Genomic DNA, 16,254 nt, shown 5'->3' with positions numbered 1-16,254 from the left:
TGGTGCAATTTCTAGAAATGTCTTTTGCTCTTCTTGAATTAGGTCACCCAAACATGTAATCCATTTAGACTATCTTGCTCGTGCTTAGGCCCTGCATGAGATTTGGAGCTGAGAAATGCAGAAATGCTTTGTTCTTCCCATGGTAATATGGGGTGTGGGACTAACTGCTATGTAATTTAAGTCTATATAACTCTACCAGCTTGCTTCTTCCTCAGAGTTATTTGAACATCAGTTATTTTTCTCTTGCTTGTTCTGTGCCTATGGCTTGCAGGAGTTTAGTCTCCCAAGGACAGTCTGCTAAAGCCTAAATTAAATTGTTGGGCTCTAGATAGGCATATCAGGGTAAAGAGGTAGATTAGGTGGTCCCGTCTGGCATTGTGCTTCTCTGGGTAGGCTGTTTAGATTGTACTTTTGAATGTCTTGACTGGAGTTTTTCACAGGGCTGTTTCACAGCTGCTGCAAACTGTTTTATGAATGATTCCAAGAGCAGCTCCCCATGGCACTCACTGGTCTCAGACTGCTGAGGCTCACATCGCTAATACCTTATTTGGAACAGAGAAGCAAACAGGGCAAGACAGTATTTCATTTTAAACCGTCCAGTTTGTATTGTGCTTTCATGTTGGTACTGTTCACGTTTTGTTTCAATATCATGGGCCTGTCTAGGACTTGGTTGTTGTTATACCTGTTTCCTTTTTTCAGCCTGTCTTCTTACTAATGCTGTCTATACTTAATTCAGCAGAAGATGTTTCTGACCAAAAGGAAGTGTTCTGTAGGTTGAGGTAGTTTGTCACAGGTGCATTTTGTTTCTGCTTTCTAACCTGTCCTCTTGCTTCTTCTTTTAGGCGCAGGGACCTTTGCTCACAGCTCAGACAGTGGCAGCTGAAAGTCATAGATAATGTTAAGAGGGGTCAGCACAAGAAATCATTGGAGAAGCTCTTCCAGGGTTTCAAGCCAGCTGTGGAAGCCTGTTACTTCAACTGGGAGGAAGCTTATCCCATTTCTGGGATCACATATAGCAGCACTGACAAAAAGAACTCATTCTGTTGGGTAAAGGCCATCCAGCAGAGGAGTTGCCGGTTGCAGTGTACAGAAACTGCCTGTGAGGCTGGTAGAACCCATGGGCAGGAGCCCGGGGGACCATGTCTGCAGCCTGGGGACAGGTTGCATCCCTCTCCACAAGAGCCAGCAGTTCGTCCAAAGGAACTTACTGGAAAGCGGAAAGTTGTCTCTGAAACGCCACAGAGAGTTCTGAGACGGCTTTCAGCAGAAGGTGATAAAGCTGTGTACAAGACTGCAGCGGGCAAAGCAAAGTTGCCAGTGAGCAAAGGCTTGACCAGTAAACATAGTGGGAAACGCCGCATGAGCAGTGAAGACAGCTCTCTGGAGCCAGACTTGGCAGAGATGAGCCTGGATGACAGCAGCTTGGCTCTAGGGGCAGAAGCCAGCAACACATTTAGTTTTACAGAAAGCCCACTGAGCAGGAGCTATAGGGACACCTTTGAGGAGGATGGTGGGGTGTACTTCTCTGAGGGACCTGAGCCCAGTGTCAGGAGCAGTTCCATGGCCAAGAAATCGCCCAAGGATCCTGTGGAGGAAATGGGTAGTGGTGACGATGACCTCCCTTCTGCAGATGAGAACAGTGGTGGTGTGAGCCTGAAGCCAGAAGAAGTGGGAGAGAATGGTGCAGCAGGGGGTGGGGATGATGGAGAAGATGACGATGATTACCAGGTATACTATCTGAATCCACAAGAGGTAACCAAGGAAGATGATGACAAAGCTGAAGGGGGAAATGAAGAGGAGCAGGATATATTTGCTGGTATAAAGCCTCTGGAGCAGGAGAACCGGATGGAGGTGAGCTGAATCTAGTTAAAACCACTGTTTTGCAGTTTTATGTATTGTATACGTCATGGTCTTGCCAGCCTCCTAGCTGTCACACTTAACCTAGTATGTTAAATCAAGTGCTTAATGATAATGTCATCATAACCCATTGTATCATAAGCTATCTACTTAATCCAGTGGTATCATACATGTCTCTTTCCCATGAGCTTGACTCCCTGTTTCTGTGCTAACTTCAAGTGTATCCCAGTTTTAGCTCATCCCATGTCACACTCCAGGATTTACAGATGTAGGCAACACAGTGTGTGCTTTTTTACCGAGTCTCACTCCTGTAAATGGCAAAATTGAGCTGAAATTAAAAATGAGTAAGTGCCCAGCAGGAAAGTCTCAAATCCAACCATGTAAGCAGAAATTCTCTGGAAAGCCAGAGGCAATCTAAATAGACTGTGTCACGTTCCTGTAATAACCTCAAAATATGTTTAGAGCATGCACATATATGCACAAGCAGCTGAAATGGAGATGCATGGAAATAGTTAGTCTGTTTGGGCTTTAGTTTTATTTTTTTTTTTAAGTTGTTCTCTGATCTCTTATAGCACTTGGAGGGAGGATAGGACTTAATCATGGAAGAAAAGACTTTTTAGGGGAGTGCTTAAAGGGATGGTGGTGAAGGTCCAGGCAAGAAGGACTCTGACAACACCTGCTGCTGAAGTTAATTGTGAATTCTGTTTGCAGAGTCATCGCAACAAGTAGTTTGAGCAGGCTAGCTCTAGCCTCAGGGAGTGTGGTTTGAATATGACCATCTGTTCTTTCTTGCAGATCCTGTTTGCCTGTGCAGAGGCCCTGTATGCACATGGATACAGTAATGATGCATGCCGCTTAACTGTAGAGCTTGCCAGGGACCTACTGGCCAACCCTCCAGATCTCAAAGTGGAGCAACCACCAACTAAGGTAGAGAGAGAGCTTGTCTAGTTTTGGGGGTAGAGTAAGTTAGAAGGAATATGTGGGATGGATAGAACAGCATTCCCAGCATTTCTCATTCACTGTGATTCAGGGCACTTCACTGATGCTCTGGGTTGAACTTCTCTGGATGCCATTAATGTGCTTGATCACTGCGTGTGTGGGTGAAAAAAAAGGAGAAAGAAAATAACAGGCCATTCAGCAGGACTTGGAGTCTTCAGAAACTTGAGTTTAATTAAAAGCTTCTTCACTTTTCCTTATGCTTCAGAGAGAAGCTTGGTTGGTCTGTTAAAAGCTGCAGCTCCTTTAGGAATCTTTTAAATCAATTGGACAAAACACTGTATTTAACATCAGCTTCAAAGGATGTTTTGTTTAAGAGATACCTGCTACTGTGTGCTATGAGAATATACAGCAGCTGTAAGAAGTCTTGATTTTTGTGCAGCTCTGTGCAGGTGACCCTGTTTCTTGTGATTCTCTCCAAAACCTTCGTCTCCTATTTCATAATGTGCACCACTGGAAATGTTAGAAGTTTTACTGGTTCAGAACAGAGGGTTGGAAAGGAAAGAAATAAGCATAAACTTCTGGAAAATCACTTGTAGTGGCACTAAGCAGTGTTTGTTGCATGGAAGGGTTCCCTTGGAAGGGACAGGCATGCAACATCTGCCTGCACAGCATCAGTCCAGTAGTGGACATATGTCTTATCAACAGGCCAGCTCTTCCACTGTGTTGTGTTGGGGTGAGATAGGGGAAGTAATGATGTTCGTCAGTAACCACTGGGATTTGTGATTCCTCAGTAAAGGGAATAAAATTTAAATATGTTTTATTCTTTCTCCTGTCTACTGATTATTGCAAAGGGTAGAAGGACAAGCATAGACTCATTTAGGATATGTAGGAAAGTCTGTGACAAATTCCTCCTCAAACAGGGCAAAAAGAACAAGGTATCAACCAGCAAGCAGACATGGATGGCAACCAACACCTTGTCTAAAGCTGCTTTCTTGTTGACCGTGTTGAGTGAGCGGCTGGAGTACCACAACCTGGCCTTTCGAATAGGAATGTTTGCTCTGGAGCTGCAGAGACCACCTGCCTCTACAAAGGCTCTGGAGGTATGAAACATCTCAAAAAGGCAGTATCCATAAGCCCATAAGCAACATTGTGCTGCTTGAATGCTTTTGCTCATGTGGTTTCCATTTCAGCTCCTCAAGTTTGGTTATGCTTTTATATGTTTCCTTTAAATTGATTGCAGTGAGACTACATGGATTGTGCACATGTCCTATTAGCACACGTTGATCTGCCAGAAAAATTATTAGAAATATCACTTCATCTGGCATTACCTTCAATTACCTTCAAGCTCAGACCTCATGTGCCATCAGACCTTTGATCTCACATGAAGTTACAGGCTTGAAAATATTTAAATGAGTACAAAATCTTTTATGAATATATAGTTTTGATTAGAATAGCTTACTTCTTAAAATATGTTTCCAGTTTGCTTGGCTAATCTGGGGAAAATAAAGCCATTTGTAAATGGAACTGTCCATATTCGCATTGGTGAAATGGTTTGAAACTTACCCTTCGGGGTGAATTGGTGCAATTGTTACATCTCAAAATAGTTGCTCTTGCTGATATCTCATTCATTGGCCAAGTGAACATGTGCATTGTGCAGGCATATTATTTTGGACACTGCTTGATTACTATTTGGCTTCCTGTTTAGAAAAAAAGAAGTGTCCAATTAAGACCTTGTCTGTGTGATTTGCAGCCGCCTTGCTTTTCACTGCAGGGTTGTACAGTCCCTGGAGGTGTGTATTGTTGCTAGGTATCCACCAACTACACTTGTTACACTAATTATCTGTACTTTTTATGGTCTGATCAGAAGATTGTGAGGTTGGCAGTTACTTGCTACCTAAAAGAAAACAATCACTTTCACATGTTAAGAATGGAGAGAATGCAGGTATGGCAGAGTAGTGAAATGTAATGGTCTTCATCCTGGTGGCATGTGTGCTGCGACCCCGTGCCCATTCTTCTCCTAGTATGTCTCTGTTGTCTCGAATGGGTATATTACTTAACATAGCATCCTTTTTTACTACAATTAAGAGTAATCACCTTTTCCACTGACTTATCCAGTCAAATGCTTCTCCTGATGTTCCTATGAAAGCGGATGGGTTTTATTCTGTATGCAGCTCAAGAGTGATAAGTTGAGTAAAAAAATGTGTGTATAAATATGAGGCAAGACTTGTATTAGATTTGAAAATCTGTATTCAGTGTGGAGAGAATGGTAAAAGTGGCTAGGGTGCTAAGAGTTGCTATAATTTAACAATTCAATAAAAACTGTTGCTGTACTTCATGTATAGGGAAAAATCGTCCACTGCCCATAGGCCCTGTGCTGATGACAGCTTCTGTTTCCTTGTGGATACTACCAGGTGAAGCTGGCGTATCAGGAGTCTGAGATTGTAGCTCTCTTGAAAAAGATTCCCTTGGGCACTAACGAGATGAACACTATTCGAGGAAGAGCTGAAGAACTGCGAGAAGGGACCCTATGCGATTACCGTCCTGTCCTGCCTCTGATGTTGGCTAGCTTTATATTTGATGTCCTGTGCACTCCAGGTACCGTCTGCATTGGCTTGAGTGTGTGAAGGGCATGTTCTGAGATGCCAGGTCTTGAGGGGTTTTCAAAGAGAAACTGTCTTCTGTATAAGAACAACCTAATCTTGATTCTTCACATGCTGTTGCTTCCACTTCCCTCCATATTGCTGTAGAGGTACTTTGTGCCCCAATGGAACTGCCTCTCCTTCTGCTTACATTTGAAAAAAACCTGGAAACTTACCACGTTTCAGCAGTCTGTGTGTATTTGTAAAATAGTTATAAATGACTGACTTTTCTACTCTTATGCTGGTTATATTCAGAGGAAGGCAATATAAATCTAGTATTTAGAAAAAGAACACAACCTGGGATTAGTAGACTGACTTGGCAGTATACCTGCCTGGTTTGGAACCTTCTGAGTTTAGAGAGAAATGGAAAAAAAACCCCAAGATAGTGCTGTTGTCTTGAAAGTGGTGCAGGGCTAGGAATAGGACCACAGGAAGCTCTGCAAATTTAGAAAGCTCTCAGAAATGGCTTTTGCCTTGAGGTCCTAGTTTTGAAAGCTGAGCAGTAATTCTATTGTCTTCTTTCAGTGGTTTCTCCTACAGGCTCTAGACCTCCAAGCCGTAATTGGAATAATGAAATGCCTGGAGATGAAGAGCTTGGTTTTGAGGCAGCTGTTGCTGCTCTTGGTAAGAATCTTTTCCAAGAAAAGTCTTTCTTCATCTGTGTTCTGCATCCTGCCTCATTTTGGATGGTGAGAGTTAGTAGTTTGTTCCAGTTTGGTGCAGAAATGAAAGTGTTTGCATGGTTTGTCAGAACCAGGTGCAGAAGGATTCTACATGCCAGGGTTGAGGTGCGAAGCTGTGAAAAATGGAAGGGGGATGCGGGACAGGAACTGAATGTTAAAGTAGTAACATGAATTTTAGCTTTCTTCTTGCTCTTTTGTTGCAGAAGATGTATTGCCTGGACTTTAATGGAGGTGGATAATTTCAGAGAACAAAAGGCAATAATTTCAGAAGAGGTCTTTCAATGATAGTGAAAGACTAGCAGAAGTACTCTCGCGCATTATCATATAATTCAGGGTCTTAGCATAATACTGGATTCTTGCCTCATTTATCAGCTTCAGCAACAAAGCAGTAATTATATATAGTATGTTGACAATATTGTATGCCTGTGTTAAAGCAGCATGCAAAAAGGAATAGAATGGATTAAACAAGACCTGTCCTCTGTTGCCTCATCTCTGAAAGGAGGAAGATGAGTTCTTTATGGTTTGGGAATGCTGGCTCGTAGCATATGCAGAAACTGGAAAAGTTTCTTTCAAGATGAAGTTGTGGGCTTGCCTGGACTCTTTTTCAGTGGCATAGATTAGGATCTGGTTGTTCTGACAGTTGTAGCAAGCTTAGTATTCTGGGGAGAGACAGCAGCTCCTGTTTATTCATGACCTATTTCTGAAGTTAACAGAAAAATAGGGGAAAAAAATAATCTTTTGCCTGTGACAGTGAGGTGAATAAAATAGTCTGAGGTATAGATAGTGCTCAGGATGTGGTGTAGTTCCCTGGGCTCACTTATCTCTTCATCCCCTCTTTTCTGGCCTGCAGGCATGAAAACAACTGTCAGTGAAGCAGAACATCCTCTGTTGTGTGAAGGCACCCGAAGGGAGAAAGGGGATCTGGCACTAGCCCTGATGATTACTTACAAGGATGATCAGTCTAAGCTGAAGAAGGTGAGTTTCCCTTTAAAAGGAGAGAGGGAGGTGCAAACCGTGTTTGGGTTTTGATGGATTTGATAGTTTTGCCAGTGAGCATAAGTTGCTGTGTCATGTACTGGTGATTTACAAGCTATGTTGTGGTATTTACATTCTTCCACTGATGTAAAATCTGATTCCGCAGTTTGCATTGACCTGGAAGGGGCACCCTTTCCATAAGGTCTTAAGGTCCAGTTGGGAGATGCGTTCTTGGTGCTTTTGCTTATTTGCTAAAACAAGTCCTTTGTTCCAGGGGTTTTCAGTGTGCGCTGTGTATGTGGTCTGGGGATTGAGTCTGTTTTGCTGCAGGGATGTTGGCTTGCAGAACAGTATATCTAGCAAAGTCTTTGTTTCTTAACCTCTCACCTCTTTTTTGATATATTAGTTCAGTCCACTTGTGCCTTGATTTCCCATGCAAAAGAGATAGTAAAACTCTGCCCTTCCACCCCAAAAGAGGAAAAAAAAATATGAAAAAATGCTGAAGCTTCAGGAAGGTTTCATTAATCTTTTATATTCAGAAAAGCTTCTACCCAGCAAGAATATTATTAGTGTCTTTCTGCCTCCTAAAGAAGAAGTACTTTTGCTATACTCTTCTGCAGGGAATAACAGGGACAATGTGATATCAGTCATCTGCAAATAAATGCTCTGTCACATTCGTGGTGTTCTCTTCATCTGGAGAATGAACAGTAGAAATGGACAAACCCATAAAATGTGGTCATGCATTGTTGCCCAATTATGTAATAAATAATGACAATAAAGTGTTATTGTAGGCTGGTAGAAGGCAGCTTCTCTAGTGGCTTTACCAGTTTCTCAGTAATGGTCTGACAGAATTTTTTGAGTGGTGAGCACAGAATTTTGGTAACTTAAACAAGAACATCTAATGACTGGCAGAACTAAATATAAAGTCCTCCATTCTGTCCTTGATGTACCAGAAGTACTTCTTTATTGTGAGTTTTTGGTGCTTTTCAACTAAAGCCAGTGGCTGTTCGAAGTGAAAATGGGGATATTACTGCGTACAAATGAATCTTTACGTCCTCAGTGATACAGACCACATGGCTCTCAACTGTGCATTGCTGATCTTCAGTGCAGGAAGACAATGCCTAGTTTCTAGAGAATAAGCATTTTCTTTTTTTCTCCAACAAATGGAATTTATTGTGCACCAGGAAGCTGATTTGGTACTTTCCCTCTATGTCTTGGTGTAATGCCTGTTCTTTTACCCTTCTGCTAAGCTCTTTTATTTTTTTTCTTTTTTCTTGCTGTTAAAGATTTTAGACAAACTCCTGGACAGAGAGAGTCAAACTCACAAACCACAGACTCTGAGTTCCTTCTACTCATCCAGCAAGCCTACAGTAGCAAACCAAAAATCTCCTTCCAAACATGCTGCCCAGTCCACTGCAGCTATCCAGCAGCTTCCAGGGACTTCTGTCACTCAGCAAGCTACTGTAAGCACTGCAGTCCAGAGCAGTCCTGAGAACTTTGTGGAGAAGAGTGCACAGGGTAAGAGGTGCTTTGTAAGGGCTGTGCTGAAACCCTTCTGTTATCAGTGCAAAACTGGAACTGTACATTTTTGTCTGTTTTGGGAAGTAGTCAGAGTAATTATATTACCATCTGGCTGCTTGGTGGTTACTAGAAAGTCATTCCCCCATGATCTGTTTGGCTGTATCCATTTCTGTAAACATTCTTGTTGCATAGAAATTCAAGCTAATTTTCAGGTTTTCCTATTTTGAGCCAGTTGTATAACCAGTTAACATAAAACTACTGTGACTCTGTCTTTTAGGTTTGTATCACAGAGTTGCAGGATTTCAAAAAGTAACACACTGAGTCAGGTACCTTCATTCAAGATAAATAACTAAGGTTGCTGAAGAGTGCTAGAGGTAAATGTGGTTTTCTTCAAGCTGTGCCTCCACTTTGGTGGCAAACATCACATACAGCAGCATTTGGTGGAAAGCAAGTGCTCTCTTAACTCTTCCTAAAGAGATCATTACTAGCTGAGGATGACTGCAATACGATTAGGGTTGCTAGAGCATTTTTATTCTAAAATTTTTCTGTAGTCGCAGCAAATTTTCCAAATCTTGAGTTGTTAAGGTCAAATGTTCTTGGCCTGGTATTGGATGATAAGCTTAATACTGAAAGAAAACTGAGATAATCCTGCTCATAAATACCACTCATTTCATAAAAATCCTGCATCTTTTTATGTTTATATCTTTTAAATGGCCACATCTGGTTTTAGAGATACAGAAACAAATCATAATGTTTACCTTGTCACTGTCCTGTTTATGCAGAGAGCTCTCAGAGGTCCCCCTGTGAGCCAGCTGCGGAGGCCACTGTCTTGAAACAAGAGGGAAAGGTCCCCAGTCGTCTGGCCCTTGGAAACCGAGCTGGATACAATGGGAGATGCTGGGGTTCACCTGTCAGGCAGAAGAAGAAACACACAGGTAGGAGCAGACTAGGTCATACAGCATCTAGTGCTGTGCTGGCAGTCTGCTGGGCTTTCAGCAATTTCCTTGCTCTTTCATTCCACTTGTCAGCCTTTCCTGTACTATGGAAGCAGTTGATTGTCTCCAAGATGTTTGGCATGGAGAAATAGGTTTTGCCCCACAGATTTCCTGCCCCATTCTGTATGGGAATTTATCATGCCTTTCTCACACTAGATATGTTCTGGGTGATGGATTAGGTATCTGGAGCTGAATGATGGCTGGACTCTGGGAGCAAAGCACTGTGCTCCTGGGTCCAGAAACAAATTCAGAGGAGCTGCCACCTCTCTACACTTCTCTTGGGAAGGTTATAAGTTAGAGGCTGGGGGTGTGAAGAACCTTTGTGTAAATTGTGCAGAAGGGTTTTCTTCATGCTCATACAATCTGTGGAACTTGACTTTGTCTGTGTATTTGCTTCTTGTTGTTGTTACACACTGCCACAAAGCTTGGCAGGTGGAGCAAGGGGTTGGGATGGTGTGAAGGGGGAAATAAAGATATATTGTTCTTGGACTTTTCTGCTTTTTAATCCAAGAGCTGCAAAATGACACTGATATGTGTGGCCAAATTGACCAATTTAATCTTGGTTTGCAAGGCTGACTGTTACTGACACAACTGATCTTGGTTGGGACTGTAGGTGATGTGGGTAGGAGTTTACCTATCCATGTTACATTTACCGACCCTGGTGACGTTACTGTGTTGGTTCTGGTGTTGTAGGCATGGCTAGTATTGACAGCAGCGCTCCTGAAACCACCTCTGACAGTTCTCCAACACTCAGTCGGCGTCCACTACGTGGGGGATGGGCAGCAACATCGTGGGGCAGAGGACAGGACAGTGACAGCATCAGCAGTTCTTCAAGTGATTCGCTGGGATCTTCCTCTTCCAGTGGGAGTAGGAGAGCCAGTGGGGGAGCCCGTGCAAAGACTGTGGAAGTTGGCAGGTAATGAATAATACCAGTGCACAGAGGCAATCTCTAGGCCTGATGTCAGGAAGCTAGCACATGTGCATCAGGAAGTACTTCTCTGGACCCTAAAGACAGGAAATCTGCACTCCAGCTAGTGAACTTGGGGTACTTGTTGCTGTCTGAAAGGTTCCTCTGTCTTTTTTTCTTCTAGGTATAAAGGGAGACGGCTGGAGAGCCATGCTCCTCATGTCCCAAACCAGCCCTCAGAGGCAGCTGCTCACTTCTACTTTGAATTGGCCAAGACAGTCCTTATCAAAGCAGGTGGAAACAGCAGTACCTCTATCTTCACCCACCCTTCCTCCAGTGGTGGGCACCAGGGACCACACCGCAACCTTCATCTCTGCGCCTTCGAGATTGGGCTGTACGCACTAGGGCTGCACAACTTTGTGTCTCCCAACTGGCTCTCTCGAACTTACTCCTCTCATGTCTCTTGGATCACAGGTTACAGCAAAACTTTATCAGGAAGCTTACTTCTGGGCAGGAAGGAGGGGAGGGAGGCAAGCTTATTCCCCAAAATGGTGATGCTGATGTGCTATGGTAACCATGTAAGCTGCTGGCACAGCTGGCAGTAGAAGCTGAGCACCAATGATTTACAGAGTGGTGCTTGCTTTGGCCTGGAAAGTTCCTGTGATCTGTTTCTTCTTGTTTGTACTGCAACATGCTTCAGTCTTCAAAGCCATAGACCACTTCTCACACAGAGACTGGTCTCCATAGACCACTTCTCACACAGAGACTGGTCTTAGTTTCTCTTTGAGGGGTCTGCTGAAGAGAGAGACATTTGTCAAGTCTGAACATGCTCTTTGGCTGCGTTCAGCATTTCACTTTCCTCCTCCTTCTGTTTGCACCCAGGCCTACTACCTGCTTTCTATCCATATGGCTTCTAGAGCCTGAAAAACACACCCTTGAAAAGTCATGTTTTCCTGACATGGTGGAAATAGAGCAACAGTCCAGGCTATGTTTTATGGGTACTAAAATCAGCTATAGCAAGTTCCTCTCATTGCCTCAAATGCATCTTTAACTTAACTTTGGTAATGGTACCCTTATTCACTGCCTGCTTATTGAGGGCTCTTGCCTGTCCTGTGTTTTGGGAGGAAGAGCCTGAATTTGACTTGAAGCCTAAGGGGAGCAACTGGCCTCTGTCACTGCTTCTGAAGGAAGTGAGGAGTGCAGTTTCTGTTGAGGGAAGGCTGACTAGAACTGTGCTGGGCATACATTGGTGTGAGAATCTTCTCTCTTCCTCTTAGGGCAGGCCATGGAGATCGGTAGCGCAGCCTTGAACATCTTGGTGGAGTGTTGGGATGGACATCTGACTCCCCCAGAGGTGGCATCATTGGCAGACAGAGCTTCAAGGGCCAGAGACTCCAACATGGTGCGGGCAGCTGCTGAACTGGCACTCAGCTGCCTGCCCCATGCTCATGCCCTGAACCCAAATGAGATCCAGAGGGCTCTGGTGCAGTGCAAGGAACAGGTGAGCATCACATGGGGGCTGGCTAGTGCAAGCTGATTTCTAGCATCAAGGATGTGCTCTTACTTGTGGGATTGGCTCCTCTGCCACTGGACAGCCTTAATCCCAGTTCTGTGGATTTCTTATGTTTCATGAATAACTCTGGTTATTCTGCTGCATAGCTGTGATCTGTCTGCTCCCCATAGCGTCAGTCATTTTAGAACGCCTTATACTTTTTTCATGTAGTTTTGCCTTCTTGTGTTTCTCGTTTTGCGTTCTTCACTTCTGCTTTTCTTTCACTGCTCCCAGGACAATCTGATGCTGGAAAAGGCCTGTATGGCAGTAGAAGAGGCAGCCAAAGGAGGTGGCGTGTACCCAGAAGTCCTGTTTGAAGTAGCTCACCAGTGGTACTGGCTTTATGAACAGACTGTTGGTGGGACCCCAGCCCAGAGAGAAGGTGCCACTGGGTGCAGTGCCAGTGGTGCACGGGCTGCCTCTGAAGTGGCACGTGGGTTGACAGACAACCGGGTGACCTCTGAGCCGACCACTGTAACAGTGGCAGCTGCGGTAACTGCAGCAGCAACAGTCATGCCGGTGATCTCTGTTGGGTCGACCATGTACCAGCAGCATACAATGCCAGGGCCAGCAATGACACATACGCACACGCAGGGTCTCCATCCTTACACCACCCTTCAGACTCACATCCCCTGTAATCCCCAGTATATTGGACACACTATCCAGCACATGCCGCGCCCAGCTGTCTTCCCGGTCCCTGGCTCGGCATACCCACAGGTGAGTTTTGCCTGTGCCTTGTTCATTTATAGTGAACTTTGTGTGGCTGCTTCCAGAGGGAGTACATTGGAATGGGGAGAGTGTGGGGCTTAGACCTGCCATGGCTTGAGATCTAGTTTCTGCTCCCAGTTACTTCCTGGTTTGTGATACTTACTTTGGCTTCCCAGCTCAACATTTGCATAATAAGGAGCCTTCTATGGGTGCGTTTAAAGTCTCAAGAGAATATAGTACATCAGTAGTTTTTAATTGTTATTGCCCCATAGTTTCTCAGAAGGCACTGGACAAAAAGGTTGTCGTCTTCAGAGCTTGCAGACTAAACAGAGATTACAGAGGGAAAACCAAATAAAGGTTATTTTAACCTCTGCCTATTTTTGAAAGTTTTTGGAGTGGTTTTCTGCTTTAGATTTAAAGGGAGGAGGAGCAAGCAGATGTAATGGTCATGTCGTGCCAGGTAGTTTCTGTGCTGCTTTTTCCTGTGCTTCCTCCTCCCTGTCAGATTGGACTTCCCATGCTCTGAGGTTTGTGTGGGGACATTGTGTTTTGGACTACTTCTAAAAGGTCAGACGAGGTAGACATGACTGTTACTTATGTTCTTTTTTAGGGTGTCCATCCAGCATTCATAGGAGCGCAGTACCCTTATTCGGTAACAACACCGTCATTGGCAGCTACAGCAGTGTCATTCCCCGGTGTGCCCGTCCCATCCATGACGCAGATTGCAGTGCATCCCTATCACAGTGAGACAGGACTGTCACTGTCTTCCAATGTAGCGAGTAAGTGTTACAGCTCTGGGCTGTGCATAGCATGGTTTATTTACTGTGCCTCCTAGCTGTACCGCAGTCAAGTCCTGCTCCTCATTGACCACAGGTGGAACCAGGGTTCTTGCACTGAAAAGTTCTGGCCAAATCAGCTCCATCCTAAAGTTACGCATGCTAAGGGGTACTGGGATTCATAAGGGGGCTGATTCCACTAGTGGAGCTTTAATTTCTGTTTGGCTGAATTTCCAGTATGAGATTATTTTGGCCTCTCAGACTACAGTGTGGTTGGAGCCCTCCTGGCCTTTCTGACTTCGAAGTTGTTAGGGCATTATTCCCCCTCTTCATTGGGCAAGGTGAGCATAGATGATCTTGAGCAATGTCTTGTGGTTCCTTTGGGTCAGATGAATAGAGTGCAGGAAGCAGACCGCAGTCAGACTTCTGCTACACTAGCACTAATGATGTCTTTCCAGCCCAAAGGGATTGAAGGCAGCTAGTACCTGAAATGTGGAACTTCATTAGAGAGGACAGATGTTTTGGCAGGATCATGTCAATGGTAATCTGAATGATTGCTCACATGTTGTGCTGGCGCTAGAACAGTGGTGAAGACCCATCAAGTAGTGTGCAGCACTGGAACAGCAGATGTTGACTGAATTGTGGACATGCTCTCATTACCGTGGGGTTTTGCACCAGTGGGTCATGGTTGACCCAGGCTCTGTTATCCCTTCACTGGAGAGGTTGTACAGTCTTTGGCTATTGGTACATTTGCTTATCAGTGCTTTGCAACTCACCAGGTGCTGGAAGACTGGTATGTGGGAAAACACTTAAGAGCTCTGTTGGCCTCCTTCATATCCAGATTATTAAGAGAATCTTTTCAGTTATTTTTATCTTGCATTTTGATGCCAAAAAGCCACCACAAATGTAAATAGAATAGTCCTGAAGGCCTCAGGATCTGAAGAGCATCCTTTGATGACAGCCTTCGTCCTGGGCTGATGCTGTGACTCTTAATTGTGAGAAACCATTTCTGTACTCCAAGGAGTTATGAGTCTTCCAGAACTGCTAACTCATCCTAGGGCACTTAAAATAATGAAAGGAAACACCAACTCCACCCTTCCCAGTTGCCATTGTTTATGGCTTGCATAAACTTCTGTTTTCGGTTCTTAAAATACTGTTTCATTGTTCCTAGAGTACATAGTCACATGGTGACACTTGAGCTCTGGCAACTATTCAGCTCATTCTTGTGGGTTATTCTCCTTGGCCAGACTTCAAATGCAGCACAGATTTTGCCCCACTTTGACACTGTGTGTCTCCTTGGTTGAGGAGGTCAGACAGATCTTTCCTGGGAGGCATATTGTTCTCAGGTATTCAACTATTTGCTAGTAAACATTTACAAAAAAATGCTTGTGGTGGCAGGGGAAGAGGAGAAATCAGAACTTGGAGTATGGCCCAAGCTGGTGTAGTAGCACCACAGAGAAGCTGTGAAATAAGGTTAACAGTGTGCACACACCTAATGGCATCTCTGCTCTGGAATTCTCAGGCAAACCTTGCTTTTTCCTCTCTGTAACTTTCTTGAGAGGGAAAGTTAGATACACTTGAGTCCCTTGTCAGAGTACAGCTTACTGGCTCAGTCTTAACTGCTGTCCATGCAAGTTTAGGTGGTACAATATAATGGATTTTCCTGTGATTTCTGATTTTCCTTGATTTTGCCCATATAGTTAAGTGTCTGAAGGTGACAGAACTTCTCAAGTTTCCTTGCTGTTTTTATTGTCAGTACGTGCTGCCAGTGTATGCAGTGGCTGTTCTTTCTGAGGATGTATTGGAGGCCTGCCTCCAGTAACACTCTTCCTGCATGGTAGCTGGATGGAGTCATAGCTGTCTTACAGCAGAAGTGGAGGAACCTCACAGTGTTGGACTTGATCTTTGAGTGACTTATTACTGTTCCTGCTCAATTATTTTCCTCAGCAGTTTCTCATCAGATGTAGACAAGCATGTGCTTGTTTCCTTGGATAAGAAATCAGAACCAGACGTCATTTAATAATAGCAAAGACCTTTGAGTCAACACATGTTTTTACATGTAAAACATGTATCGTGCATATCCATGGTATATTATGAAAGAGATGGACAAGATTATAACTGACTGCTTTCAGGCCCTACTTGCAAGAAAAATAGAGATATTTCTAGCCCATTGTATTTCAGTTGTAAGTCTGTAGTTTTTGGTTGCTGTATTGTTCTGTTTAGGGGAACAGAACACTACATTGGCACGGGGCGGTCAGGTAAGGGAGATGATGGCCCAAGTAAACCTTCTTTTAGGCTGGTGGTGGGTCCTAATGCTGCTGTTTTGCTCTCTTCAGTAGGAAGTGTCCATGCAGGATCAACGTTCCCAGCGATTCAGGGGGCTTCCTTGACAACTCTGTCCTCACAGCCCAACTCCCTTGTTACAGGGAGTTTTCCTGCCGAGGATGAGCAGCACAGTCAGCCTCTGAGCCCCCAGGGTCTGCACTACCTCCACTCCGCATACCGAGTTGGTAAGGACGGCCAAGTGGGTTTCTATGGCCCCCTCGAGAGAGGGATTCAGGGCAGGGCTGCAGGTTTTCACTGTCATTTGGCAATTTGCTACTGCACCTGTTGGGGGTGATGGCATCTTAGCTACATGGGGAAAGCCAGTTCATGATCATATATGGAGGCTAAAAATGGACACAAAGCAACAGAAGATTGAA

General features: G+C 44.2%; 1 protein-coding gene across 10 annotated transcripts in view; it reads left to right on the top strand.

Moving 5' to 3' along the window:
* The window catches only part of ZSWIM8 (zinc finger SWIM-type containing 8), a 72,996-nt gene that overhangs the window by 41,981 nt on the left and 14,761 nt on the right, over positions 1 to 16,254 (top strand). For 7 of the 10 annotated variants that reach the window (XR_007507370.1, XR_007507371.1, XR_007507372.1 and 4 more), the window contains 14 exons: positions 843 to 1,851; positions 2,653 to 2,784; positions 3,717 to 3,896; positions 5,208 to 5,391; positions 5,961 to 6,059; positions 6,969 to 7,093; positions 8,380 to 8,611; positions 9,397 to 9,549; positions 10,303 to 10,525; positions 10,701 to 10,990; positions 11,794 to 12,017; positions 12,303 to 12,785; positions 13,387 to 13,555; positions 15,889 to 16,062. Coding sequence is in view for 1 of the 10 variants with exons in the window: in XM_049811367.1 (XP_049667324.1) it covers positions 843 to 1,851; positions 2,653 to 2,784; positions 3,717 to 3,896; positions 5,208 to 5,391; positions 5,961 to 6,059; positions 6,969 to 7,093; positions 8,380 to 8,611; positions 9,397 to 9,549; positions 10,303 to 10,525; positions 10,701 to 10,990; positions 11,794 to 12,017; positions 12,303 to 12,785; positions 13,387 to 13,555; positions 15,889 to 16,062 (3,677 nt within the window). In the remaining 9 variants the exon portion in view is untranslated. The remainder of the gene's footprint in view (positions 1 to 842; positions 1,852 to 2,652; positions 2,785 to 3,716; positions 3,897 to 5,207; positions 5,392 to 5,960; positions 6,060 to 6,968; positions 7,094 to 8,379; positions 8,612 to 9,396; positions 9,550 to 10,302; positions 10,526 to 10,700; positions 10,991 to 11,793; positions 12,018 to 12,302; positions 12,786 to 13,386; positions 13,556 to 15,888; positions 16,063 to 16,254) is intronic. The other 3 variants (XR_007507375.1, XR_007507374.1, XR_007507373.1) reach the window with 2 other exon arrangements.

The sequence above is a fragment of the Accipiter gentilis genome, chromosome 9 (genome assembly GCF_929443795.1).
Source record: "Accipiter gentilis chromosome 9, bAccGen1.1, whole genome shotgun sequence".
In the NCBI taxonomy this organism is placed as follows: Eukaryota; Metazoa; Chordata; class Aves; order Accipitriformes; family Accipitridae; genus Astur; species Astur gentilis.
The sequence above is the reverse complement of the archived record's forward strand: the minus strand, read 5'-3'. Positions and strand labels throughout refer to the sequence as shown.